Source organism: Microcebus murinus, chromosome 5, assembly GCF_040939455.1.
Source record: "Microcebus murinus isolate Inina chromosome 5, M.murinus_Inina_mat1.0, whole genome shotgun sequence".
Taxonomy (NCBI): domain Eukaryota; kingdom Metazoa; phylum Chordata; class Mammalia; order Primates; family Cheirogaleidae; genus Microcebus; species Microcebus murinus.
In genome coordinates this window covers 101,736,121-101,762,805 of record NC_134108.1, presented here as the reverse complement: position 1 = coordinate 101,762,805, position 26,685 = coordinate 101,736,121, and the positions used below count along the sequence as shown (strand labels likewise).

Here is a 26,685-nt window from a genome sequence, read left to right as displayed (position 1 = left end):
TTTATAAAATAGCATAAATGTACGACCTCTGGGAAGGAAACATAGGTATTGGGGAACAAAGTTTTATGAGCAATTTACAGACAACTTCCCAGAGAAGCAGCCTTGGTCTGTGTGTGTCCATAGGACACTGAGCTCAGGCAGCCTGAAGCAGCCCCAAAGACCCAGAGAGTGCTCCTCTTTTTTTTTTTTTATTTTTTTATTTTGGCATATTACGGGGGTACAGATTTTAAGGTTTCAATAAATGCCCATTTCCTCCCCTCCCCCCAAAAGTCTGAGTCTCCATCATGACAATCCCCCAGATGGTGCACATCTCACTCACTATGTATGTATATACCCGCCCCCCTCCCCCCTCCCACCTGCCCAATACCCTATTACTGTAGCACCTATGTGTCCACTTAGGTGCTACTCAGTTAATACCAGTTTGCTGGAGAATATATCTGGTGCTTGTTTTTCCATTCTTGGGATACTTCACTTAGTAGTATGGGTTCCAGCTCTAACCAGGAAAATATAAGGTGTGCTATATCACCATTGTTTCTTAGAGCTGAATCCTCTTTTTTTTTTGAGACAGAGTCCCACTCTGTGGACCTGGGTAGAATGCAGTGGCATGATCATAGGTCACTAAAAGCTCAAACTCCTGGTCTCTAGCCATCCTCCTGCCTCAGTCTCCTGAGTAGCTGGGACTACAGGTGCACACGACCATGCCCAGCTATTTTTTTCTATTTTCAGTAGAGATGGGGTCTCACTTTTGCTCAGGCTGGTCTCAAACTCCTGACCTCAAGTGATCCTCCTAATTTGGCCTCCCAAAGTGCTAGGATTATAGGCATGAGCCACCATGCCCAACCCAGAGTGCTCCTCTTAATGACACAGCAGATGGGAGTCTTACTGAGTATCTCCTGTGCCAGGCAACCTGTTGTTGCTGGGGAGCTGGAAAGGAAATCCAATGGTTCATCAGCCAAGTTCCTGCCTTCTGGGAGCTCACAATCCAAAGAAATAAATAATAGAGCAGTAAAAGGAACTTGGATTACATACTAAAAAGAAAATTGGGGCCAGGTGCCATGGCTCATGCCTGTAATCTTAGCACTCTGGGAGGCCGAGGTGAGAGGATCTCATGAGATCAGGAATTCCAGACCAGCCTGAGAAAGAGCAAGACCCCATCACTACTGAAAACAGAAAAAAATTAGCTGGGCGTGGTGGCATGTGCCTTTAGTCCCAGCTACTCAGGAGGCTGAGGGGGGAGCATTGCTTGAGCTCAGGAGTTTGGGTTTGCAGTGAGCTATAATGACACCACTCTACCCAGAGCGACAGAGTAAGACTCTCTGCCTTAAAAATAAATAAAATAGAGAAATCTACCCAGGCTTCCTCAGCACCATGTAACGAGCACTCCGAATCCTCATGCATTCGTGGTGCCTCCTGTGGGCTCCAGCCTCAGCCTCAGCTCTAGGCTTGAGTGGCACAGCTGTCCCTCCATCCTGGCCCCTGAACGCGGCTCGAATGGCGAGTCAAAATACTTTCTGGATAGAATATGATACCTTTGGTGAACTCAAGGTCCCAAATGACAAATATTATGGCGTCCAGACCGTGAGATCTACAATGAACTTTAAGATTGGAGGTGTAACGGAACGCATGCCAATCCCAGTTATTAAAGCTTTTGGCATCTTGAAGCTGCTGAAGTAAACCAGGATTATGGTCTTGATCCAAAGATTGCTAATGCAATGATGAAGGCAGCAGATGAGGTAGCTGAAGGTAAATTAAATGATCATTTTTCTCTCGTGGTGTGGCAGACTGGATCAGGAACCCAGACAAATATGAATGTAAATGAAGTCATTAGCAATAGAGCAATTGAAATGTTAGGAGGTGAACTTGGTAGCAAGAAACCTGTGCATCCCAATGATCATGTTAATAAAAGCCAGAGCTCAAATGATAATTTCCCCACAGCAATGCACATTGCTGCGGCAGTAGAAGTTCATGAAGAAATGTTACCAGGACTGCAGAAGCTATATGATGCTCTCAATGCAAAATCCAAAGGGTTTGCACAGATAATCAAAATTGGGCGTACTCATACTCAGGATGTTGTTCCACTTACTCTTGGGCAGGAATTTAGTGGTTATGTTCAACAAGTGTCATATGCAATGGTGAGAATAAAAGCTGCCATGCCAAGAATCTATGAGCTTGCAGCTGGAGGCACTGCTGTCGGTACCGGTTTAAATACTAGAATTGGCTTTGCAGGAAAGGTTGCTGCAAAAGTGGCTGCACTCACAGACTTGCCTTTTGTCACTGCTCCAAATAAATTTGAAGCTCTGGCTGCTCATGATGTTCTGATTGAGCTCAGTGGAGCCATGAACACCACTGCTTGCAGTCTGATGAAGATTGCAAATGATATTCGTTTTCTGGGTTCTGGTCCTCGGTCGGGTCTGGGTGAACTGATCTTGCCTGAAAATGAACCAGGAAGCAGTATAATGCCAGGCAAGGTGAACCCCACTCAGTGTGAAGCGATGACTATGGTTGCAGCCCAAGTCATGGGGAATCGTGTCGCTGTAACCGTTGGAGGCAGCAATGGACATTTCGAGTTGAATGTTTTCAAGCCAATGATGATTAAAAATGTGTTACACTCAGCCAGGCTGCTGGGGGACACTTCGGTTTCCTTCACAGAAAACTGCGTGGTGGGCATCGGGCCAACACAGAAAGGATCAACAAGCTCATGAACGAGCCTCTAATGTTGGTGACAGCTCTCAATCCTCACATAGGGTATGATAAGGCAGCAAAGATTGCTAAGACAGCACACAAAAATGGATCAACCTTAAAGGAAACTGCTATTGAACTTGGCTATCTCACAGCACAGCAGTTTGATGAGTGGGTAAAACCTAAGGACATGCTGGGTCCAAAGTGATTTAAATACAGACTCCTTCTATTTTTAAAAAATGGATAAATTTGAAAAGAAATTGCTATTGAATTTAAGTGTCTATAGCAGAGCAATTTGATCAGTGTATAAAACCCCAGGATGTTCTAGATCCAAGGTGAATTAAATAGGTATAAAATAAAATACATTGTATAAAAGAAAAATAAATAAGTAAATAAAATAAAATAAAAATTAATGCCTGCACTTTTACAATCTGCTATAAGCTTTAATTCCATTAACCTTGTTGAGCTTCCCAACAACAGGCAAACCTAACAACGCAGTTAGGAGGATCACTTTGTCATCATACAAATAAAAACTGGGGCTTTTAGAGTAAATTATTTGCTCTAGTTCTCATTAGGACAAATCTAGGGTTACAGGGCGCTGAGAAAGCTTGCAGGCTGGGACTGAGTTGTCCTCCTCTCACTCTAAGCGCCTAGAATGACTGGCTGTAACAACAACACAATAATAATAAAATTTAAAAATCGGTGCTCAGTAAGTGTTGCCGCGTTATGACCCCAGGAGGGAAGTGACGTTCAAGGAGGCGGAGAAGGCTTCGAAGACGGCCTTACCACTTATCTTCCAGGAGCAGAGCCCCCAAACCCATCCCGCTCAGGCCAGAAAAGCATCCCACTTTCCCCCGGGCTCTGCGCTTCCATCCTCTCCGTTAGGGGGTGGGAAAAGATGTTGCCATAGGTCGCTGAGGCCACCATCCGTTCTCTTACTGGCCGAGGCCGAAAAAAGACCGTCCTCTCATTCGCTAGAGGGCAAACCCCGGGAAAGCTCATTGGCTGCGGCCCCGCAGCCCTTCGTCCGCTTTGAAGGCGGGCTGAGGCCGCGAGAGGAGGGGGCGGGCAAGGGGCTCGCTGTTGCCCTGGTTACGCGGAGGCACGTGTGCAGTCCCGGAAGCGCATCGGGGAAGCTGCTCAGCGCGCGGCCGGAGGAAGCACCGCCTGGTCCCCTCGGGTCGGGGCCGGCTGGGCCATGGAGTGGCTGCCAGAGCTCGCGCCCCGCTGTCTTCTGCTTCTCCCCTTGCTGCTGATGCTGCTACTACTGCCGGCCCCGGAGCTGGGCCCGGGCCAGGCCGGAGCCGAGGAGAACGACTGGGTTCGGCTGCCCAGCAAATGCGAAGGTGAGGGGGCGGGGCCCGCGGGGCGTAGCCTGCCGGAGGGGGCGGGGCTTGCGGGGAAGCGTCGGAGGATGGAAGGTCCTGAACTCTGGAGTCTGTTCGTTCATTGAACCTGCTGTGTGCTTGGCACTGTGCTGGGCGCTAGGACACCAGGGTGGGCGAGAGATCCCGTCTCGGTACATCTGGAGTTCACAAATCTGTAGGAACGAGCAGTTACAACCCAGGGTAGTAGATGCCGTGATAGGGGAGGTACTGGGCTTTGGGAGTCTGGAGTGGAGGGGGCCAAGGCTGTGTGTGGACGGGAGTCAGGGAAGGCTTCATGTAGGAGGCCTGAAGAGTAAGTAGGAGTTAGCTGGTGAAGAGAACTGGAAAGAGGGGGCCTACTCAGAGGAAGCTGCTGATGTAGTTTCCTACAGATGGAGATGGAGATGTAGAGCTTGCAGGCTAAGAAGCAAAGGACGAGTTTGAGGAACTGAAAAGACCCATATGACTCATCTTGAGGCAAGAAGAACCTGAGGCTCTCCCCTTTGTGCCCTCACTGCACACTAATCAGTGTAGTTGTCTGTTGCCCCCACTGACAGCTCCTTGAGGACAGGGACTTTGTCTCAGATAGTTATTACCAGAGTATCCAGTAGGTACCCAATACATGTTTTTGGAATAAATATGATTAAGTGGGGGCTATGTGTGTGTGCAGAGGAGGAGGAGGGTCTGAGGCCTAAGGGGTGACTTTGGGGGAATAGTAAAGCCTGGGGTGAAGTTGGTGAAGGAAGAAGATTTTAGGAATATGGAGTCCCATCATAGGGGTTGAAGTGAGGAACTTCAGAGAAAGAAAGGGAGCTTACCAGCAATCGAAGGACCTACTTCTTTTTCCTCTCCTCCATTTCTCAGTTTTCTCCTCAGACTTTTACAGTCACTCTTTTCTTCCCACCTCCCACACGTTTGGCTATGAATCCATTTCATCTGAATTCAAAGTTTATATCAGGCCAGATGTTCCCTAAACACTGGGAATTATTATGTGGTTGGAGACACATAATCCTTCCATTAGAGAGATTAAAAGTGAGCTGCTCCAGAGATAAGCTGACTTCCCTAGTAGAGCACCCAGTATGGGTGGGTTATAGCTGTGCTTGCTCTCTTACTTTCTTGCATAGACAGTCAGATGTTTTTCTTCACTTCATCTCTAGTCCTAACTGGTATCCTTTGGGTGTTCTGGTCCCTCTTCTTTTTGTTTTCTATCTTATTACCAAAGGGCCCATACTATTTCTCTTATTATTCTCATTGCCTAAGAAGCTCACATTTTCTTTTCCTTAGGAAGCATTCACAGACTCATAGAAGCATAGAGCTGGCCAGGATCTTACAGATAATTCTAGTCTAACCTCATTTTGTAATTGATGAAGATTAACCTAAAAGAGATTTTCAGTCACAGGAAGGCTTGGCAAGCTCCAACCCTTAGGCACCTCTTAATATTTATTTGTTTATATTTATTATTATTATACCTGTGTTATTAAGTGCTGACTGTGTCTGGCCCACAAAGCCTGCCTCCTGGCTCAGTAGCTGACTGGAACAGGCCTCAGCACAGAGAAGAAGAACTCGCCCATAAAAAGTGTGGGTGGATGTCCATGAGGGCCTGGGGTCTGTGCCATGAGTCTCCTCCAAGTCTGGTTCTGGGTGGGATCCCCAGAGGATGTCTTGAAGAGGTAATGTGTGGAAGAGTTGGAAAGCAAGGTTGTGGTTGATGGCTATAAGAGACAAAGGGTGTTCTAAATCTTCTCTTTCCCCCCTCCTAGAGTACTACGTGTTTGAGGGCGTGGGAGAAGGGGGCAAAGGAGCTAGAAAAATGATGAGCTTGCAGAGTACAGGACAGAAGAGGGAAGGGAGCCCAGATGGTTCTGGATGGAGAGCCAGGGAGGTGAGATGTCCTCAATTCATTGCAGACTCTGAGATCACCAGCTTATGACTAGGAATTTTCATGTGTTCCAAGTTCTCCAAGCCTTCAATTAATGTATATGTTATAAAATTTCACCAAGTGAGCCTCCAGGGCATAAATAAATACATTTTTGTGGTAAATTGGTTTTCTCCGTACTCTGCTGTCAGTGTTAAACTGCTGATGGCATTTAGCCTGCAGACCATATTTCATTCAAAGGCATCAGAAGCTGCTTGGCTGCAAACGCAGTCTCTGTCAGCATTATTTATCAAGCATCCAATATATATAGAGTCTCATACTAGGGAAATATAGAAAAAAAACTCTAATACATGATGCACACTTTGGGGACCCTTGTAATCTAGGTGGAGAGACACAGGAGATGACTAAAAGCCCTTAGGGAGAGCATGGATCCTGCAGAGGCCCAGAATGAAACCTAGAGTAAGTGGAATTAGTCCAGAATAGCTTTCTGGGAGAGAGGCTTTTAATGTGCAGTTGGGAGAATGGGCAGAGAAGCCCCTAGAGGGCATTAAGCACTTTGCTGGGGCTTCAGGCACTTCACACCCCAGTGGTAGCACCCTATTATTTGTTTATAGTTTTGTCTTTTCCCTTAGACTGAGTATCTGGAAGGAAAGGACCTTGTTTTTATCTCTGTATCCCCAGGCTGTGCCTGACACATAGGAGTTGCTTAACAACTGTTTGAGGAAGAGTAAGAGGAAATGAGAGTGAGTGTACAGAAACAGCAGGAGCAGGGCTTATCTGGAGGAGCTGAGCTAATTAACTTGGTGGGAGTAGAGAGCTGGGGTTGGAACACATATAAAATCAAGTGAGAAAATAGCCATAAAAGACGTTTTGGGGACAATAAGGGAAATTCGAATATGGACTATTAGATGATGTTGGAATTGTTCATTTTCCAAGTATCATGGTTGTTTTATGGTTATGTGGGAGAAGGTCCTCATTCTCAGGGGATGCATGGTGACATAGTTAGGGGTTAAAGATCATATTTGCAACTTACTTTCAAGACAGATTAGCAAAAACAATGTATATATTGTCGATATATTATTATATATTATATTTTGGAGAGATTGTGGCAAATCATTAACAACTGTTGAATACAAGTGGAAAGTATATAGTTATTCATTGTACTGTTTCAGCTTTTCAGTATATATGAAATATTTCAAAGTAAAATGACAGGGTTGAGGGTGATGGGGGGTGGCGCATGGTGGAAGAAACAAAGTCAGTGGGATAAGAGCCAAGAGTAGACATGGGGCAGTGGTCTTGGAGCCATGGTTTCACAGACTCCATTTGGTGGTCTGGTACTAACTCCTTCCTGACCTCGAGTGTTGACTTGGTCCAGTGTAGGAAAGGGTGCCCCACCTGGGTCTGTTTTGCTGGGCGCTTGCCTCCCATTAGATTCATGTGTACTCAGAAGGCTGTGCTGTGCTCCTCCAGTGTGTAAATATGTCGCCGTGGAGCTGAAGTCAGCTTTTGAGGAAACCGGCAAGACCAAGGAGGTGATCGGCACTGGCTATGGCATCCTGGACCAGAAGGCGTCTGGAGTCAAATACACCAAGTCGTAAGTGAACGGGGGCTCGCTGGCCAGGCCTGCTGTGTTCCTGGAGGCTTTGGCCTTTCCTTCTCCCTTCCTGCTGGGCAAACCCACCGCACAGGAGTCAGCTCTAACAGAGACCCACGTTTGCCTGCTGGTTCCGCCCCACCAACTAATTGTGTGACCTGCGTAAAGCCCTTCTTGGGGCTTCAGATTTCCCATCTGTAAAAGCAAGACTGTTGGACTATATATATGAGTGATTCCCAGACTTTTGGATTTCTTGGACCAATGCAATTTTTAAAAATATTGGTAACATAGGATTACCAACTTTTTATTTTGCCAGTTATAAATATTAAAAACAAACCAAAAACACCTGGCCGCTATGATCATCCTTTCAAAATGAAATTATATTTTACCATCAAAATTTAATATATTTTGCTTTATCAAAAAATCTAAATACTCCTGGATGCGGTGGCTCCCTCCCCTAATCTCAGCACTTTGGGAGGCCAGCTCCAGAATCACCTGAGGCCAAGAGTTTGAGACCAGCCTGGGCAACATATTGAGACACTGTCACTACAAAAAAAAAAAAATCTAAATACTGGGCAGGAGGATCACTTAAGTTCACAAGTTTAAGGTTGAAGTGAGCTATGATCACGCCACTGCACTCTGGCTGGGCAACAGAGCCAGACTCTGTCTCAAAAAAAAAAAAATCTAAATCCCGAATCATTTAGCTTTATAAAAAGTTCCTTCCCTTAGAGCTGTTAAAATATTGTCTCTCTGGTCTGCATTTCAGAGCCCCCAGACCAGATGCCTTATCTTCCTTCCAGCTCTGACTTACTTCTCGTTGGTGAGATGCCCAGGTGTTGGGGCAGCAGGGCTGGAGGGACAGACCATATAACCCACTGGGTCTAGAAGAGGAACTCAGTTCCTCTCGTGCTGCTGTCTTGGCAGGGACTTACGGTTAATCGAAGTCACCGAGACCATTTGCAAGAGGCTCCTGGACTACAGCCTGCACAAGGAGAGGACCGGCAGCAACCGGTTTGCCAAGGTTGGATTTGTGCTTGTCCTTCATCCCCTCTGCGGCCAGGCCTGCATGTGTCTGAGTGTGTCTGGTGGCGTGAGTGTGATGTGAAGACCATGCCCTGGGACCTTCCCTCCTTGCCTCTTCCCATTCTTTGATTGCCGTTTGCACTCTTGCCCTCATGAGTGGCCTGACGTTTCAGTGGCAGTAGGCACATTCCTGCTGACCCGAGCCTGTCCGTGAGGGTCCTGCCTCAGTTTCAGACACAGGCAGAAATGCTCCAGGATTGCAACCCCCATGGGGACTTGAATAGGGAGAACTCAGCAAGGTCCAGGATGTGCAGAAATGTGGGGGTTCAGGGGAGATGTCAGAAGACACTTAGGGGCAGTGATTGTCCAGTCCCTCATCCAGGCCCACAGGGCACCTCCCTACATGCCTGCCAGAGTGCCTGCGTGCCATAGTGCACTCACTGTGCGCACAAATGCTTCTCTCCCTGGAGAATAAGCTGCTTACAACCCAAGCCCATATTTCTTTTTTTTTTTTTGAGACAGAGTCTCGCTTTGTTGCACAGGCTAGAGTGAGTGCCGTGGCGTCAGCCTAGCTCACAGCAACCTCAAACTCCTGGGCTCAAGCAATCCTACTGCCTCAGCCTCCCGAGTAGCTGGGACTACAGGCATGTGCCACCACGCCCGGCTAATTTTTATATATATATATTAGTTGGCCAATTAATTTCTTTCTATTTATAGTAGAGACGGGGTCTTGCTCTTGCTCAGGCTGGTTTCGAACTCCTGACCTCGAGCAATCCGCCCGCCTCGGCCTCCCAGAGTGCTAGGATTACAGGCTTGAGCCACCGCGCCCGGCCCATATTTCTTTATCTCTGTGTCTTCAGTGCCTGGCACATGGTAAGATAGTTGCCACCCCCATTTTTCTTCTACCTGAGTTTCCTTCTAGCAGAGGAGATCAGTCATAAACCACTTGGATAGATACCTAAGGCTGTTGTCTGAAGCAGCAGAAATTCATATGCATTTTGTACTTAATAATAAATCTGTATTTTTTTAAATAAAAAGTATTTAAAATCTTTTTCCATAGCAAAAAAATTGGAAACAGTCAAATGTCCACCATTAGGGGAGTGGTTAAGTACATTGACGTGGCCATTTGTGGGATTAGTATGCAGCTAGAAAACAAAGAATGAGGCCATTCTTTATGAACTGAATTAAACTGATCTTCAAGGCAGAGTGTGTTCAACCACAGTGAGCCGGAAGAGCCAAGAGAAACTTACTTCCTGGAAAAGGAGTATAAATTCAAAGTGCTCGGTGGCTCATGCCTGTAATCCTAGCACTCTGGGAGGCTGAGGCAAGAGGATTGCTTGAGGTCAGAAGTTCAAGACAAGCCTGAGCAAGAGTGAGACCCCATCTCTACTAAAAATAGAAAAAAGCTAGGCATGGTGGCACGCGCCTGTAGTTTCAGCTATTTGGCAGGCTGAAGCAGAAGGATTGTCTGAGCCCAAGAGTTTGAGGTTGCAGTGAGCTGTGATGTTGCCACTGCACTCTAGCCAGGATGACAGAGTTGAGACCCTGTCTCAAAAAGAAAAAAAATCAGGCTGGGCGCGGTGGCTCATGCCTGTAATCCTAGCACTCTGGGAGGCCAAGGAGGGCGGATTGCTCAAAGTCAGGAGTTCGAAACCAGCCTGAGCAAGAGCGAGAGCCTGTCTCTACTATAAATAGAAAGAAATTAATTGGCCAACTAATATATATAGAAAAAATTAGCCGGGCGTGGTGGGGCATGCCTGTAGTCCCAGCTATGTGGGAGGCTGAGGCAGTAGGATCGCTTGAGCCCAGGAGTTTGAGGTTGCTGTGAGCTAGGCTGACGCCATGGCACTCACTCTAGCCTGGGCAACAAAGTGAGACTCTGTCTCAAAAAAAAAAAAAAATCAAAGGGCCTGAAGGCAACAGCAGATCTGTGTGAAAGGATGAAGTGGGGAGGCAGGTCAGGGTGTGTATGTGCAGGGGTTGTGGGGAACAGGCCTAAAATGAGAGCGGACGGTAGGGTCAAGGATGAGAAGCTTTAGAGGGTCTTGACTTCTCAGAGCTAGATCCTCAGACACCACTGGGAGAGGAGGGCAGGAGGTCAAGAAGTTAGCTCCGCCTCCCGTGTCTGGTCGCTTCTTCCAGGGCATGTCAGAGACCTTTGAGACGTTACACAACCTGGTACACAAAGGGGTCAAGGTGGTGATGGACATCCCCTATGAGCTGTGGAACGAGACTTCTGCAGAGGTGGCTGACCTCAAGAAGCAGGTACAGGCCCTTCAGCCCCTGGGGGCTGTTATGCCCAATGGGGAGGGGAGACAAGTGGGGATTGGTCTGCTCTCAGGAAGACCACCAAGGGCTGGGTGACTTTAATCAAGTCACTTCACCTCCCTGCCTTCAGTTTCCTTGGGTGAATTACAGCCACCTGCCTATCTTGCGGAGGGTCGTGAAGCTTAGCTGAGCTCCCCTAGGAGCCAGTCGGGTGCTGGGGCTTTCCCAACATGGGGTGTTGCGGTTAACAGTGCGACGTGCTGGTGGAGGAGTTTGAGGAGGTGATCGAGGACTGGTACAGGAACCACCAGGAGGAGGACCTGACGGAATTCCTCTGCGCCAACCACGTGCTGAAGGGAAAGGACACCAGTGAGTCCAAGGGTTTGGGGAAGGCAGGGCAGGGATTTTATTGTTTGTTCTCCCTCCGGCGAGCGGGTCAGAGAGGATGGAGAAGACACAGAGGGCATCAGAGGGCATGGGAGGATCTGTGCCCTCAGGGGCCTGGGTGAGACAAGGTGAGGTGAGAGGCCCTGAGCCTGGTGCAGCATGCCATGGGGATAACCCCAGGGTCCTGGTGGCCGCAGTGAGCAGGAAAGTAGGGATGTTGATGTCAGGCACTGGTTCCAGTTGCTGTTCCCTATGGCTCCCTGATCAGTGCCCTCCTCACCCAGCGAACCAGTCCCGAGGCACCTGTGTTGAGAGTATGTCCCCTCCTCGCGCAGGCTGCCTGGCAGAGCAGTGGTCCGGCAAGAAGGGGGACACAGCCGCCCTCGGAGGGAAGAAGTCCAAGAAGAAGAGCAGCAGGGCCAAGGCATCGGGCAGCAGGAGCAGCAGCAGCAAACAAAGGAAGGAGCTGGGTGGTCTTGAGGAAGACCCCAGCCCTGAGGAGGATGAGGGCATTCAGAAGGCATCCCCCCTCCCACACAGCCCCCCTGATGAGCTCTGAGCCTAATCCAGTGTCTGCTGTACCGAGACCTTGACTCTGAAGCTGAAGCATGGGGCATGGCTCTAGCAGGCAGACATGGCTCTGCCACCTTCAGGTCCTCCTGCCTTGGCTGTGCCCTCTTCTGCCAAGGAAAGACACAAGCCCCAGGAAGAAATCAGAGCAGCCGTGGTCAGCCCAGGCTGGTCTTTACCCTCCACCGAGCATTCCTCTCCCGACGCGGGCTTCAGGCAGGCCATGTGGTTTCCGGACTTCAAGGACTCCAGCGTGAACTCAGGACGGCAGGACTGGAGTCCGTCCAGAGCCCGTGAGAAAGGCATTCCGGGCCTCCACTGCCCTTGCTCCTGCCCGCACTGCTGCCCTCGCAGGGAAGCAAGACTGCAGCGCCCCACAGCTCCTCCTCGTGCTCACCCCTCCTGTGGACACCTTGCACTCTGCCCGGCCCTCCGCAGGGCTCACAGAGTAAAAACCTTCTGGCCTTTTGGTTTCTATTTCTGAGTCCCCTTCAGCCCTCAGAGGTACCTGGGATCCCCTGTTGCTCTTCCCTGCACCTCACCTTCCAGCCTTTAGAGCTGAGGAGGGGGAGGCTGCTCCTGTCCTCCCTTATTGAGGCTGAACCTGCCAACTGTTGGTAACAGCAAGTGCAGGGAAGGCCCAGGGTTGTTTGGAGTGAGGCCCAGCACAATGCACTGTCCCGGCTCATGCTACTCCCTTGTGTCCTGGGCACCTGGCTGCCCTCCTTCCTCCCTCTCTCCTGCCTCTCCTCTCTCTCCAAGGCCTCCCATGTGTTGTGTAAAGTGTTTACTGGGTCTCTGCCCCTCCCTGCCTGTTGGTCTTGAACCTTGTTCTCTGATAACCACACTTGCTCACTCTGCTCTTCCCAACTATCATACCGGGAACCCAGAGGGGAGGACATCCCAGTCTCCCAACATCACCTGGCTATACTCCATTCTTCAGGGCCAGGGGAGGAATAGGGAAGCTGGCCTCTAGGTAGAAGGGGCGGGATGTTCAGCCCCTCCCCAGTTTGTCCTGAGGGCAGGGATCAAGGCAGTTGGTAGCAATAGTGATGACAGTTGTACTATTCACAGTACTTTAACCATTACAACACACTGGTGAGGTGGGTGCTGGTAGCCCCATGTCATAGAAGAGAAAACAGGCTCAAGTCAGGTGATGTGCCCAAGGTCCTACTGAGTTTTTTCTTTCTTTTCATTCTTTCTTTTCTGTCTTGTTAGGATCTTACTCTGTTGCCCAGGCTGGATTGTAGTAGCGTAGTCATAGCTCACTATAACCTCAAAACTCCTGGGCTCAAGTGATCCTCCCACTTCAGCCTCCTGGATATTTGGGACTATAGGCATGTGCCGCCACACCTGGCTACTTTTTAAGTTTTTTGTAAAGATGGGGTCTCATGTTGCCCAGGCTGGTCTCGAACTCCTGGTGTCAAATGATCCTCCTGCCTCAGCCTCCCAGAGTGCTAGGATTACAGACGTGAGCCACCGTGCCCAGCTGTCCTACTATTAATGAATGGTGTAGCTGGGACTCAGATTCTGGTTTCCAGATTCCAAGTGCGTTGTATTTTTAGTGTCTACAGCTTCCAGGACCTTCCCCAACACCTGGCACTGACAGTATAGTTCACATCGAACTGGTTTGGTTTCCTGGCCTTAATCCACCACCACCTTTTTTTTTTTTTTTTTTTTTTTTTTGAGACAGAGTCTCACTTTGTTGCCCAGGCTAGAGTGAGTGCCATGGCGTCAGCCTGGCTCACAGCAACCTCAATCTCCGGGGCTCAGTGATCCTACTGCCTCAGCCTCCCGAGTAGCTGGGACTACAGGCATGCGCCACCATGCCCGGCTAATTTTTTGTATATATATTTTTAGTTGGTCAATTAATTTCTTTCTATTTTTGGTAGAGACGGGGTCTCGCTCAGGCTGGTTTCGAACTCCTGACCTTGAGCAATCCGCCCTCCTCGGCCTCCCAAAGTGCTAGGATTACAGGTGTGAGCCACCACGCCCGGCCTCACCACCACCTTTTAAAAGGAAAATAGGAAGCAACAGGTGCTTCTTGGAAGGAGAGAACGGCAGACAGTCCAGTCAGAACTGCACCCTCTATAAGCACTCACAGTAAGACTCCCCTCCACGCTTCCCAGGGTTGGGTCTGGTGAGTGGGAGTGGATTTACTGCTCATAGCTCCCTGAACCTAGTACAGGGGCTCTGGGGTCCAAACTCCTGGGAGCAAGGGGCCCCCTCATAGCCTGGACCCAGCCTCTCTGCTCCCCCAGGTTAGGGCCACCAAGGCCATAGAGAGTGGAGGGAAGCAAAGTGGAAGCTTTTTCTCCTTTGGCTATTGAGGCTTAGAACAGGTCCTTGTAGGACACGTTTTTGGTCTAGCCCCACCTTCTCATTTCCAGGACTGATTCCCCCCCTGTTAAAGGGGCTGACAGGCAGTCCTGTCCTGGACTTTATTCCAAGCATGGCTGGAGGTTGGGGGGTGGGACCCAGGACGGGGATCTGTTTTCAGCTCCCTGGGCTCTAGGAGTCTGATTCCCCCATCCTGTCACTAACCCACAGCACTTCAGTGCCTGGCTTACCTCTGCCCCCAGAGCTTCATTGATTCTTAAAGTAGGACGAGACAAAGACCTAACCCTCACTGGGGTGTTGACCCAATGGCCCAATCCCAGACCTGAGGGCATGCAGCACTGTGACTGCTTTGCTCTTTGACCTGTGGCTGCTGCATGGTGAGCCCACTGCCTGCTCCCAAGGGCCAGGCGGTGCACACTCACTAGCTCTCTGCCCAGCCCGCGCCAGCGGGCAGCTTCTCCCAGCCCAGCCTAGGAAAGGCAGAATACAGGATCCGTCTCCCTAGGGTTTTCTTTTTCACTCCCCACCACACATACAAGGCTTCCTGAATTTGGGTATTGCCTCTGGCTTTCCCACACCCCTCCCCATCCATAAGGTAAGGTGACTGAGCTAAAGTTAACATGATTTCACTATTCCCGTCAGAAACCTTTTTAGAACAAGATTTCCTAAACTCACCTGGACATGAGAGTCACTTGGAATGCTGGTTTGCTTGTTGTTTTTTGTTTTTTCTTTAAACTCCCATGACAGATTATGGAAGGCTTGCTAACCATAAAGATGTGTGGGCCCACCTCAGACCTGCTGGGTTGGGCCCTAGGAAGCTGCATGCTTAACAAAAATCTCTCATGGTTCTTAGGATGAAGCCAACTGGAACCCGCTTCACCAAGAGGAACCCAGGGTGTTGTCCTAAAAGGAGATAGGGCTTCAATAGTCACATTGGATCAGGGTCTTCTCCTCAGAAACATGACTTTTCAGAACCCCAGAGTGGATCCATCTCTGTTGGAGACTTCCATCAGCCAGAGCCACAGGACTGATGGACAAACCACAAGGCCAACATTTCATTCTAGAAAAAAAAAAAAAACAACACAAGGCCAATTTGTTCCAGTCCAGTGATTAATAGAACCACAGGCTTAGAGAGTGAAATCGCAGGGGTTGTCTCAGAGGAGGCGGCCCTGGGGCCTCTATTCTTTTTAAAGGGCAGCTCCTAGAAGGCAGGCTCTGTATCTCCAAGTTCCTAGGTGTTATTTCCATACAACATCTTTGTGCAAATTAGCAAAATGTGCTCTTCCAACCTTTGACTTTCATCTGTCAGAACATTATTTTAATATATATGTTTTGTTAGAATAAGACACTTGACTGAATACCTGCCAGAAAACTATCATAATAAACATACAAACCAATGAGGTTTGTTGTGTGAATGGCAGTCCCTTAAATGTGGAGTCTTGTGTTGTCCAAATGTTCCCAGCAGCCCTACATCACTGTAGCTCCCAAGTATGACCCAAATTCCCTTTCTTGTGTTTTGTTCTTGAAAGAAAAGAAAGCCCATTTTTCCTGGCAGGTATGTCCATGTTAAGTCTCTCCTGTTTCAGTGAACAGGCCCCAACTCTCCTCTTCCTCCTCCTCAGCCTACTCAGTGAGAAGACAAAGAGGATGGAGACCTTTATGATGATCCACTTCTACTTAATCAATAGCAAATATATATTCTCTTCCTTATGATTTCCTTAGTAACATTTCTCTAGCTTGCTTTATTGTAAGAATACAGTATGTGATACAGATACAAAACGTGCTAATCGACTGTTTATGTTATCAGTAAGCCTTCTTTCTGGTCATTAGTAAGGCTATTAGTATTTAAGTTTTGGGGGAGTCAAATGTTGTACACAAATTTCTGACTTAGGGGTAGGACCCCTAACCCCCAAGTTGTTCAAGGTTCAGCTGTACTCACCAATGCTGTCTTAGTGTTTTGGATGTGATAGCATATGCTAAGTCACCCGTGTCAATAGCAATGCTTAGCCTGTTACCAGGGCCCAAATAGAGTATAATTTTTACTTTGAAGAATAGCTCAGTGAGCAGATCTGTGTATAGTGAAGGGATCTTACTGGAGATTAGCACTCCTTAAAACTGCTTTTAACAAAGTATGCAATGGTCAAAAATAATCTCTCTTCTTACACATCACTGGAATTCTCATTGGTGCACTAAGCTTAACAGTAATGTAGCCACCATTGTTAGTGTAACAACTCACTGATATAGAGACCTATTTTACACTCACTCAACAGGACTTTCTTAAAAGCCAAAAAAGGGACCCATTGTGATAATTCTGCTAGCAGAATCCAAGCAGGTAGGGGGCTTCCCGCCTCTCCCTCAGTGCCCCAGTGTTCAGTGTGGGGTAGATACAGTTAGCAGAGAAGAGTTTTATTCAGTAGCTTGGACTAGAGTTTGGCATTTGGCATCCATCAACTGATAAATGAATTTCTACTTGTTATGAATCAAAACAAAAACACAATGGTTGCAATGTTCACCTATGGTCCCAGCTACTTGGGAGGCTGAGGTGGGAGAATCACTTGAGTGCAGAATTTCAAATCCAGCCTGGGCAACAGATCAAGACCCTGTCTCAAATTAAATAAATAAATAAAAGTATAAGAATTAATTACAATATTCTACCTAATGAAATGTCAGTGAATAACATCATGTAAAGAAGAGTTGAAGCCAGGCTTGGTAGCTCACACCTATAATCCTAAGCATTAGGGAGGCCGAGATGGGAGGATCTCTCTCTCGTTTTTTTTTTCTTTTGTGTGTGTGTGTGAGACAGAGTCTCACTTTGTTGCCTGGGCTAGAGTGAGTGCCGTGGCATCAGCCTAGCTCACACCAACCTCAATCTCCTGGGCTTAAGCGATGCTACTGCCTCAGCCTCCCGAGTAGCTCAGACTACGGGCATGCGCCACCATACCCAGATAATTTTTTGTATATATATTTTTAGTTGGTCAATTAATTTCTTTCTATTTTTAGTAGAGATGGGGTCTTGCTCTTGCTCAGGCTGGTTTCGAACTCCTGACCTCGAGCAATCCGCCTGCCTCAGCCTCCCAGAGTGCTTGGATTATAGGCGTGAGCCACCACACCCAGCCAAGGAGGATCTCTTGAGGCCAGGAGTTTGAGACCAGCCTGGGCAACCCAGGGAGACCCCCATCTCTACAAAAAAATTAGAAAAAATAGCTGGCAATGTTGGCATGTGCCAGTAGTCCTAGCTATTTTGGGAGACTGAGACAAGAGGATTGCTTGAGCCCAGGTGTAGTTCAAGGTTGCAGTGAGCTATAATGATGCCACCACACTTCTGTTTGGGAGACAGTGAGACTCTGTCCCAAAAAAAAAAAAAAAGGGTTTCTGGATGAGAAAGAAATCAATTACTAATTTAGGAATAAAAATCTTGTTTTCAAAATGGAAAGTACATACATTTAGAAGTTACTCACAACTGTTTTTAATGGAATGCTTCACGAACGTGCATGTCATCCCCAAAGAGGGGCCATGCTAATCTCTGTATAGTTCCAGTTTTTATACCCGTCTATAGCTTGTTAGGAATCAGGCCGCACAGCAGAGGGTGAGCGGCAGGCGAGTGAGCAAGCTTCCTCTATTTACAGCCACTCCTCATTGCTCCCTCGCATCACCATCTGAGCTCCGCCTCCTGTCAGATCAGCTACAGGCATTAGATTCTCATGGGAGCGGGAACCCTACTGTAAATGGTGCACGTGAGGGATCTAGGTTGTGGTTCCTTATGAGAATCTAATGCCTGACGATCTAAGGTGGAGCTGAGGCGGTGTTGCCAGTGCTGAGGGGCAGCTGCAAATACAGATTATCCTTAGCAGACAGCTTTGACTGCGCAGAGACCATAGTAAATCAATTGCTTGCAAAATCACATCAAAACCCTATCAGTAGCCGGGCGCGGTGGCTCACGCCTGTAATCCTAGCACTCTGGGAGGCTGAGGCGGGCGGATTGCTCGAGGTTGTAAGGTTTTTTGGTGGCGGCGAAAAGAAAAGAGACACAGAAAGAGAAAGAGTGGGGGACCAAACCACATGGCTTTATTATACACTCGTGGACGAGGTTCTGGGGCACCAAGAGCGGGGGGCCTGGAAGTTGCCGCAGTTTGAAGGGGCTGAGGCCTTTTATATCCTTTGGGCCTGGCTAGGGATTTTTGGCGGGAAGAGCTGGGGATTTTAGGAGGGGCTGGAGGTATTTGTGGAATCCAGGAGCCAAAACATTCTTATCTAGGTGGACATCTGGGTGTGGATCCTCTCAGTGGGGCCTGGCCAGTTTTGTCCTTGGCGGGTCTGGTCTCATGAGTCTTTTCTTTTTGATCCAGGGAAGGGAGGGGGCCGCCACCAGCCTTACAGAGGTCAGGAGTTCGAAACCAGCCTGAGCAAGAGCAAGACCCCGTCTCTACTACAAATAGAAAGAAATTAATTGGCCAACTAATATATATATAGAAAATTAGCCGGGCATGGTGGCGCATGCCTGTAGTCCCAGCTACTCAGGAGGCTGAGGCAGGAGGATCGCTGGAGCCCAGGAGTTTGAGGTTGCTGTGAGCGAGGCTGACGCCACGGCACTCACTCTAGCCTGGTCAACAAGCGAGACTCTGTCTCAAAAACAAAAACAAAAAAAAACCCTATCAGTGAGTGGCAAGTGACAATTAGGCTGCATCTGGTGGCAGGCTTTAAGTCAGAATCCAACACTTATATTAGTCCGAGCATGGCCCGCCCATTATTTTATTTACCAGTTACATCCACGCCTCTTTCTCAATTGTCCCAGTCACAGTTTTGGTAAGGCCACAAGCCAACCCTAGCAAAAATGAGTAAAAATCAAATGGAGAGCTTCTTCGAAAAGGAGGAAAGACCCTATGATGAAAGAGCAGAAGACTCTAAGACTGCTGACAAAATGAAAGCTGCATTTAAAGAAAGTACCAAGAGTCTTACTAAATTACAGGTTCAGTGCAACAGGTGATTCACATTCTCCAAGCCCGCTTTGTATAACATGTGGCGACCAACTATCCAACAAAGTCATGAAACCTTCAAAACTGCCTCACCACATGGAGACCCTGCATTAAAAGACAAACCTTTGGAGTTTTTCAAAAGAAAAAAGTGAACACGGCCGGGCGTGGTGGCTCATGCCTGTAATCCTAGCTCTCTGGGAGCCCAAGGCAGGCAGACTGTTCAAGGTCAGGAGTTCAAAACCAGCCTGAGCAAGAGCAAAACCCCCATCTCTACTATAAATATAAATTAATTGGCCAATTAAAAATATATAGAAAAAATTAGCTGGGCATGGTGGTGCATGCCTCCCAGCTACTTGGGAGGCTGAGGCAGGAGGCCCGCTTGAGCCCAGGAGTTTGAGGTTGCTGTGAGCTAGGCTGACACCACGGCACTCTAGCCTGGGCAACAAAGTGAGACTCTGTCTCAAAAAAAAAAAAAAAGAAATGTGAACACGAAGAACAGAAGCCATTATTGAAGGCCACCACTTCATCAACTGTGTCTGCACAGAAAGCATCATGCTTAGTGGCTAACCACATTGCTGAAGCTAAGAAGCCCTGTTCTATTGGTGAAGAGTTGATCCTGCCTGCTGCTAAGGCCATTTGCTGTGAACTTTTAGGAGAGGCTGCAGTTCAGAAGGTGGAACATGTTCCTCTTTTGGCTAGCACCATAACTAGAAGAACTGACAAAATAGCAGAGGATATCGAGGCACAATTGTTAGAATTAATGAGTTACTGTGGTACACAATCCAGGTTGACGAGTCTGCCGATGTAGACAAAAAGGCAGCAATGCTTGTTTTTGTGCAATATATTTTTCAGGAGGAAGTTCATGAGGATATGTTATGTGCACTTTTGTTGCCAACCAACACCACAACTGCAGAACTGTTCAAGTCTTTGAATGATTACATATCAGGAAAACTAAATCGGTCATTTTGTGTTAGTATGTGCACAGATGGCTGCCAGGACTGGATGGCTTTCTGGTTCCACTACTCGGGTCAAGGAAGTCACTTCTGAACATGAGTCTGTGCACTGTGTCATCCATAGAGGAATGCTGGCTAGGCAAAAAATGCTCCCTGAACCAAATAATGTCTTGCAGAATGTGATTAAAATGATCAACCACATTAAAGTACATTCCCTTAACTCATGTACCTTAGTGCAGCTTTGTAAGATGGATGTAGAGCACACACGTCTTCTCTTATACAGAGAAGTGAGATGGCTTTCTTTCCTTTTTCCTTCCCTCCCCTCCCCTCCCCTCCCCTCCCCTCTCCTCTCCTCTCCTTTCCTTTTTTGAGACAGAGTCTCGCTTTGTTGCCCAGGCTAGTGTGAGTGCTGTGGCGTCAGCCTAGCTCACAGCAACCTCAAACTCCTGGGCTCAATTGATCCTCCGGCCTCAGCCTCCTGAGTAGCTGGGACTACAGGCATGCGCCACCATGCCTGGCTGATTTTTTCTATATATATTAGTTGGCCAATTCATTTCTTTCTATTTATAGTAGAGACGGGGTCTCGCTCTTGCTCAGATTGGTTTTGAACTCCTGACCTCGAGCAATCCGCCTACCTCAGCCTCCCAGAGTGCTAGGATTATAGGCATGAGCCACCTCGCCAGGCCTGAGATGGCTTTCTCAAAAACTGGCCAGAGGCCGGGTGTGGTGGCTCACGCCTGTAATCCTAACACTCTGGGAGGTTGAGGCGGGCGGATTGCTCAAGGTCAGGAGTTCGAAACCAGCCTGAGCAAGAGCGAGACCCCGTCTCTACTATAAATAGAAACAAATTAATTGGCCAACTAATATATATACAAAAAATTAGCCGGGCATGGTGGCGCATGCCTGTAGTCCCAGCTACTCGGGAGGCTGAGGCAGGAGGATGGCTTGAGCCCAGGAGTGTGAGGTTGCTGTGAGCGAGGCTGACGCCACGGCACTCACTCTAGCCTGGGCAACAAAGCGAGACTCTGTCTCAAAAAAAAAAAAAAAAAAAAAAAAACTGGCCAGAGTTTTTGAGTTGTGAGAGCTACTCTAGAGATTTCTTTTAGAAAAACAGTAACCACTGGCAGCACATTTCAGTGACACAGAATGGGTCACAAAACTTGTTTAGTTGTGGCCTAAAACTTGTTTAGGTGTGGTGGCTTACGCCTGTAATCCTAGCACTCTGGGAGGCCAAGGCAGAAGGCTCGTTTGAGCTCAGAAGTTCAAGATCAGCCTGAGCAAGAACGAGACCCAGTCTCTACTAAAAATATAGATATATATGTAAAGAAATTGGCTGGACAACTAAAAAATATATATAGAAAAAGTTAGCTGGGCATGGTGGCACATGCCTGTAGTCCCAGCTCAGCTACTCGAGAGACTGAGGCAGAAGGATGACTTGAGCCCAGGAGTTTGAGGTTGCTGTGAGCTAGGCTGATGGCACAGCACTCTACCCTGGGCAGCAGAGTGAGACTCTGTCTCAAAAAATCCTTGCTTGCTTGTATAACATATTCCATATGCTTAATGAACTCAATCTGTCACTTCAGGGGAGAATGACAGCTATGTTCAAGTCAGTAGATAAAGTGGTTGCATTCAAAGCTAAACTGGAATTATGGGGCGATGAGTGGACATTGGGATTTTTGACATGTTTCAAACAGCAGAGATTTTGAAAGAGACTGAGTCAGGGTCTTTTTTCTCCCAACTGGTGCATGATCACCTATCTCAACTTTCAAAAGAGTTTGAGCATTACTTCCCAACCACAAAAGACCCCCAAATTGGGAAGGAATGGATTTATGACCCATTTGTGAATAAGCCAGGTGAATCGACTTTGTGCTTAGAAGAAGATCAACTGCTTGAGATCGAAAATGACGATGGCCTTAAAAGTATGTTTGTGACAAATCTCCATGCAATCTGGAATAAAGTCAAGGCAGAATATCCTGAGATTGCCACGAAAGCACTGAAAAGCCTGCTTCCATTTCCAACATCCTATCTTCATTGAAGCAGGGTTTTCTGCAGTGACACAACCAAAATTAGATTACAGAGTAGACTGGACATAAGCCACATAATTCGGGTGTCACTGTCTCCCATCACCCCCAAATGGGACTGTCTAGTTGCAAGAAAACAAGCTCAGGAATCCCACTGATTCTGTATTATGGTGAGTTATATAATTATTTTATTATATATCACAATGTAATAATAATAAAAATAAAGTGCACAATAAATGTCAGGCACTTGAATCATTCCCCCCACCCCCAGCCTGTCCATGGAAAAATTGTCTTCCATGAAACTGGTCCCTGGTGCCAAAAAGGTTGGGGACCACTGCTCTGAATACTAATACTTTTTATGAAGCTGGTTTTCATCAAAGAGCACCTAAATCCATTCTTCTTTGAGTGGCCATTTCCAAATGAAAGTGTGGGCACATATGTCTAAATTTACAAATCAATGCCCTTCTCCCAGATTTCACTATTATTTATATGAATATTGGGAGAAGAAAGGAAAAAGGCCACAAATACCAAAATCACAAGAATACTTGTCCTTATATATTGAGCCCCAAAGAGTCAAGTACATCTCACAGCCTGTTGATCATTATAAAGGCAGCCAGGTGTGGCAGCTCACGCCTATAATCCTAGCACTCTGGGAGGCAGAGACAGGAGGAACACTCAAGGTCAGGAGTTCAAAATCACCCTGAGCAAGAGCGAGACCCTGTCTCTACTATAAATAGAAAGAAATTTTTGGCCAACTAAAAATATACAGAAAAAATTAGCCGGGCATGGTGGTGCATGCCTGTAGTCCCAGCTACTCGGGAGGCTGAGGCAGAAGGATTGCTTGAGCCCAGGAGTTTGAGGTTGCTGTGAGCTAGGTTGATGCCACAGCACTCACTCTATCCCAGGCAACAGAGTGAGACTCTGACTCAAAAATAAAAAATAAAGGTGACATTTCCCAACAGCTTTCTGAGCCCTAAAAAAAAATCCAAGGTTTACCTCAGGCACTTTCAGAGAGGGTTAAAGGAGTGACCCTTCTACCTTCTTCAGCTTTCCTCTCCCAGGTAAGGCAAACGGAAAAGAAAGTAAAAATAATTGGGGGAAAAGATAGTAAGCCGCCCTAAGCCACATAACTTTTCAAATATTTTATTTTATTTATTTATTTTTTGAGACAGAGTCTCACTCTGTTGCTGGGGCTAGAGCGCCCTGGCATCAGCCTAGCTCACAGCAACCTCTAACTCCTGGGCTCAAGCCATCCTCCTGCCTCAGCCTCCTGAGTAGCTGGGACTACGGGCGCGGGCCACAGATCCAGCCCCGCCCGCCTGGGAGCTCAGCTCTGTGGATTTTGAAGTTTTCTTGCCTTTCTTTCCAACTGGGGGTGGGGATGGAGTGTGCAATCTCACCGCTCCCCTGTGTCCTGGCCCCTCCCGGGTCGGTCCGGAGTGAGAGGGCAGAGGGCTGGGAGGGTCCTCTCCCGCCCTGGGATTGTTCGGAGGGCTGAGCCCCCAGGCCAGGATTGCCAGGCAGGGCCCTCCCCATGCCAACACAGCCGGAGGCGCTCGGCCGAGCCTAGCAGGGGCGTGTCCCCGCGCTCACCTGCCATTGGCCAGGTGGGCCCCGGGCGGCGGGCAGCGCTCGCACTATAAGCGCGGAGCCGGGGGCTACGGAGCCAGGCGGGCCTCAGGATGGTGGACAGCGTGTACCGGACCCGCTCCCTGGGGGTGGCAGCCGAAGGGATCCCGGACCAGTACGCGGACGGGGAGGCGGCGCGCGTGTGGCAGCTCTACATCGGGGACACCCGCAGCCGCACCGCCGAGTACAAGACGTGGCTGCTCGGGCTGCTGCGCCAGCACGGCTGCCAGCGGGTGCTCGACGTGGCCTGCGGCACCGGGTGAGCACGCGTGGGGGCTCAAGGGCAGGGGGCCCCGGTCTGGCTCAGCCCGGCCGCCCCACCACAGACCCGCGGCCGGGCACGTCGGGGCAGCCTTCGCGGGCCTGGGGACGGTGGGACGCCAGGGCCAGGAACCGGTGGCTGCCCGGGCAGAATGGGCACTGCGAGTGCACCGGCGAGGCAGCGGGGGCAAGGGGCCCAGGAGACTGAGGGTGAGAGAGAGGCTGTGGGCAGAGAAGTGAGGGGTCATGGGGCTTCCAGGCCAGGGACAGGCTCCTTGGATCCTGGCTCCAGTAGGGTTCCTCCTGTGATGGCCTTGGGGAGCCTTAACAGTCAACATTTGCACATGCCAACCCTGCTACATCAGTTTTCAAACCTTCACAAAACCCCATGAGGGGGTGGTATTTCCTATATAGAATTGGGAAAATTAGGCCTCAGAGAAATAAAAGTCTCCAGTCTGGTGGAGAGGAGATACAGACCCAGGTTGGCTAGTGTCTCTAAACCACCATACGATACTGCCTCCTGTCCACAAGTTACCTAACTTCCAGGAGCCTCAGTTTACCTGTCTCTTAAATGGGAATAATACCATTTACCTTGCAGGGTTGCCATGAGGATTAATGCACATTTGTAGAGGGCCTGGCTCTGAAAAGGTGCTTTTTTTTTTTTTGAGACAGAGTCTCGCTTTGTTGCCCAGGCTAGTGTGAGTGCCATGGCGTCAGCCTAGCTCACAGCAACCTCAAACTCCTGGGCTCAAGCAATCCTCCTGCCTCAGCCTCCCGAGTAGCTGGGACTACAGGCATGCGCCACCATGCCTGGCTAATTTTTTCTATATATATTAGTGGGCCAATTAATTTCTATTTATAGTATAGACGGGGTCTCGCTCTTGCTCAGGGTGGTTTTGAACTCCTGACCTTGAGCAATCCGCCCGCCTCGGCCTCCCAGAGTGCTAGGATTACAGGCGTGAGCCTCCTCGCCCGGCCTGAAAAGGTGCTTTAAAAAAAGTTGCCACGTGGTGATAGGAAACAGATTTGTGAGGTTATCTGAGGTCAGTGGAGAGGGTGTGGGGAGAGGAGGCAGAGGAACGGACTCCGGAGAGTTGAGACCGAAGGGTCCCACACAGGCCCCCCTCCCTGTCCCTTTCTGCCTCTCATCCCTGGCCCCACCCAGGGTGGACTCCATCATGCTGGTGGAAGAAGGCTTCAGTGTGACAAGTGTGGATGCCAGTGACAAGATGCTGAAGTATGCACTTAAAGAGCGCTGGAACCGGCGGCACGAGCCTGGCTTCGACAAGTGGGGTATGCAGGTCCAGTCCAGCCGCCCAGCCCAGCCGGGAGCACTGTTCACTACCCAGGGCTCCTTTAGGTGTGGGGTGGGGATGGAGGTGTTTTGTTTTCCTCAGGACAGCAAAACTACTGTCATTTCCCTGAAAAGTGAGGCTCTGGCACTAGGTATGAAGAGCACCTAGTGTTTATGGTGTCCTGTTCCTCCCCAAATAAAAACCCACAGGCACAGAGCCCTCCTTCCTAACCATGGCTCCCTCCTCCCTTGACCCCTCTTCCCCCTCACTGGGTGGGGAGTCCCTGTGTGTCCTGAGGAAGAAACTGAGGCAGGACTTGGTGGAGGTGGGTGCTATGGGTACCATGGTGCCACCCTGATTCCTCTTCCCCTTCCTGGCCCCCAGTCATTGAAGAAGCCAACTGGATGACTCTCAACAAAGATGTGCCCCAGCCAGCAGGGGGTGGCTTTGATGCTGTCATCTGCCTTGGAAACAGTTTTGCCCACTTGCCAGACTGCAAAGGTGAGAGAGGATGGCCTTGGGCATGGCCCATGCCTTGAGCTACACCCCTTGCCACAGACCCCGGGCACCTGCTCTCCTGCCAAAGCAGACTCTGCTTTGGCTCTGGCACCCTGGGGAGGGGAGAGTGGGAGGAAGACTGGTGCTGGGGGCCCTGAGCAGACATAGCCTTTCTGTCCCTGCCTGGAGCTCAGGGGACCAGAGTGAGCACCAGCTGGCGCTGAAGAACATTGCAAGCATGGTGCGCTCAGGGGGCCTGCTGGTCATTGATCACCGCAACTATGACCACATCCTCAGCTCAGGCTGTGCACCCCCAGGGAAGAACATCTACTACAAGGTGGGGCCCACCGGGGGAGGGAGGGTCCAGGGTCCCCTGGTGGGTTACAGAGGCTAATGCAGCCTGCATCACACTTACAGAGCGACTTGACCAAGGACATCACAACCTCAGTGCTGACAGTGAACAATAAAGCCCACATGGTGACCCTGGACTACACAGTGCAGGTGCCCAGGGCCGGCCAGGATGGTTCTCCTGGCTTGAGGTATCACTTGGCTAGGCAGGGGTGGGGTGGCGGTGGTGGAAGCTGGGGCCACCCATCCTCATGGTTGGCCCGGGGCTCTGTTGCAGTAAGTTCCGGCTCTCCTACTACCCACACCGCCTGGCATCCTTCACAGAGTTGCTCCAAGCAGCCTTCGGGGGCAAGTGCCAGCACAGCATCCTGGGTGACTTCAAGCCTTATGAGCCAGGCCAAGCCTCCATTCCCTGCTACTTCATCCACGTGCTCAAGAGGACAGACTGAGCGTGGCCTCAGCTCCTACCACCCTCTGCCCAGGAACTTCCAGCTCCGTCTGGGAGATGGGAACCAGCGGCTTCTAGAGCAGACCACAGCTGGGGCACAGGGATGTGGGTTCAGGTGAACAAAGGGTAAACAATACAGCTGTGCCTGTGTCAGT

At 49.1% G+C, this 26,685-nt stretch overlaps 2 protein-coding genes and 1 pseudogene across 3 annotated transcripts; all 3 read left to right on the top strand.

Annotated features, from left to right (window-relative positions):
- The first annotated feature begins 1,368 nt into the window (after positions 1-1,368).
- LOC105875839 (fumarate hydratase, mitochondrial pseudogene) lies at positions 1,369-2,887 on the top strand (annotated as a pseudogene).
- Positions 2,888-3,765: 878 nt separating this feature from the next.
- Positions 3,766-12,241, top strand: CNPY3 (canopy FGF signaling regulator 3). 2 transcript variants are annotated; one of them, XM_012773173.3, is made up of 6 exons: positions 3,766-4,025; positions 7,393-7,516; positions 8,441-8,537; positions 10,682-10,804; positions 11,059-11,176; positions 11,530-12,241. In XM_012773173.3, the coding sequence occupies exons 1-6, from the start codon at positions 3,878-3,880 to the stop codon at positions 11,751-11,753; spliced, it is 834 nt and encodes a 277-aa protein (XP_012628627.1). In that variant the 5' UTR covers positions 3,766-3,877; the 3' UTR covers positions 11,754-12,241. The 2 variants fall into 2 exon arrangements, with proteins under 2 accessions (XP_012628627.1, XP_075859453.1); XM_076003338.1 differs by having other exon boundaries at positions 11,479-12,241.
- Positions 12,242-23,696: 11,455 nt separating this feature from the next.
- Positions 23,697-26,683, top strand: GNMT (glycine N-methyltransferase). The gene is made up of 6 exons (XM_012773164.2): positions 23,697-23,939; positions 25,107-25,234; positions 25,621-25,737; positions 25,929-26,071; positions 26,152-26,273; positions 26,360-26,683. The coding sequence occupies exons 1-6, from the start codon at positions 23,734-23,736 to the stop codon at positions 26,529-26,531; spliced, it is 888 nt and encodes a 295-aa protein (XP_012628618.1). The 5' UTR covers positions 23,697-23,733; the 3' UTR covers positions 26,532-26,683.
- Positions 26,684-26,685: the final 2 nt, after the last annotated feature.

Bases quoted from the DNA above. Each gene is read 5' to 3' on its own strand.
- CNPY3 (XM_076003338.1), top strand. From the start codon at position 3,878: ATGGAGTGGCTGCCAGAGCTCGCGCCCCGCTGTCTTCTGCTTCTCCCC. The intron at 7,517-8,440 runs GTAAGTGAACGG...CTGTCTTGGCAG, and splicing joins GGAGTCAAATACACCAAGTC to GGACTTACGGTTAATCGAAG. The intron at 8,538-10,681 runs GTTGGATTTGTG...CGCTTCTTCCAG, and splicing joins GCAGCAACCGGTTTGCCAAG to GGCATGTCAGAGACCTTTGA.
- GNMT (XM_012773164.2), top strand. From the start codon at position 23,734: ATGGTGGACAGCGTGTACCGGACCCGCTCCCTGGGGGTGGCAGCCGAA. The intron at 23,940-25,106 runs GTGAGCACGCGT...GGCCCCACCCAG, and splicing joins GACGTGGCCTGCGGCACCGG to GGTGGACTCCATCATGCTGG. The intron at 25,235-25,620 runs GTATGCAGGTCC...CCTGGCCCCCAG, and splicing joins GCCTGGCTTCGACAAGTGGG to TCATTGAAGAAGCCAACTGG.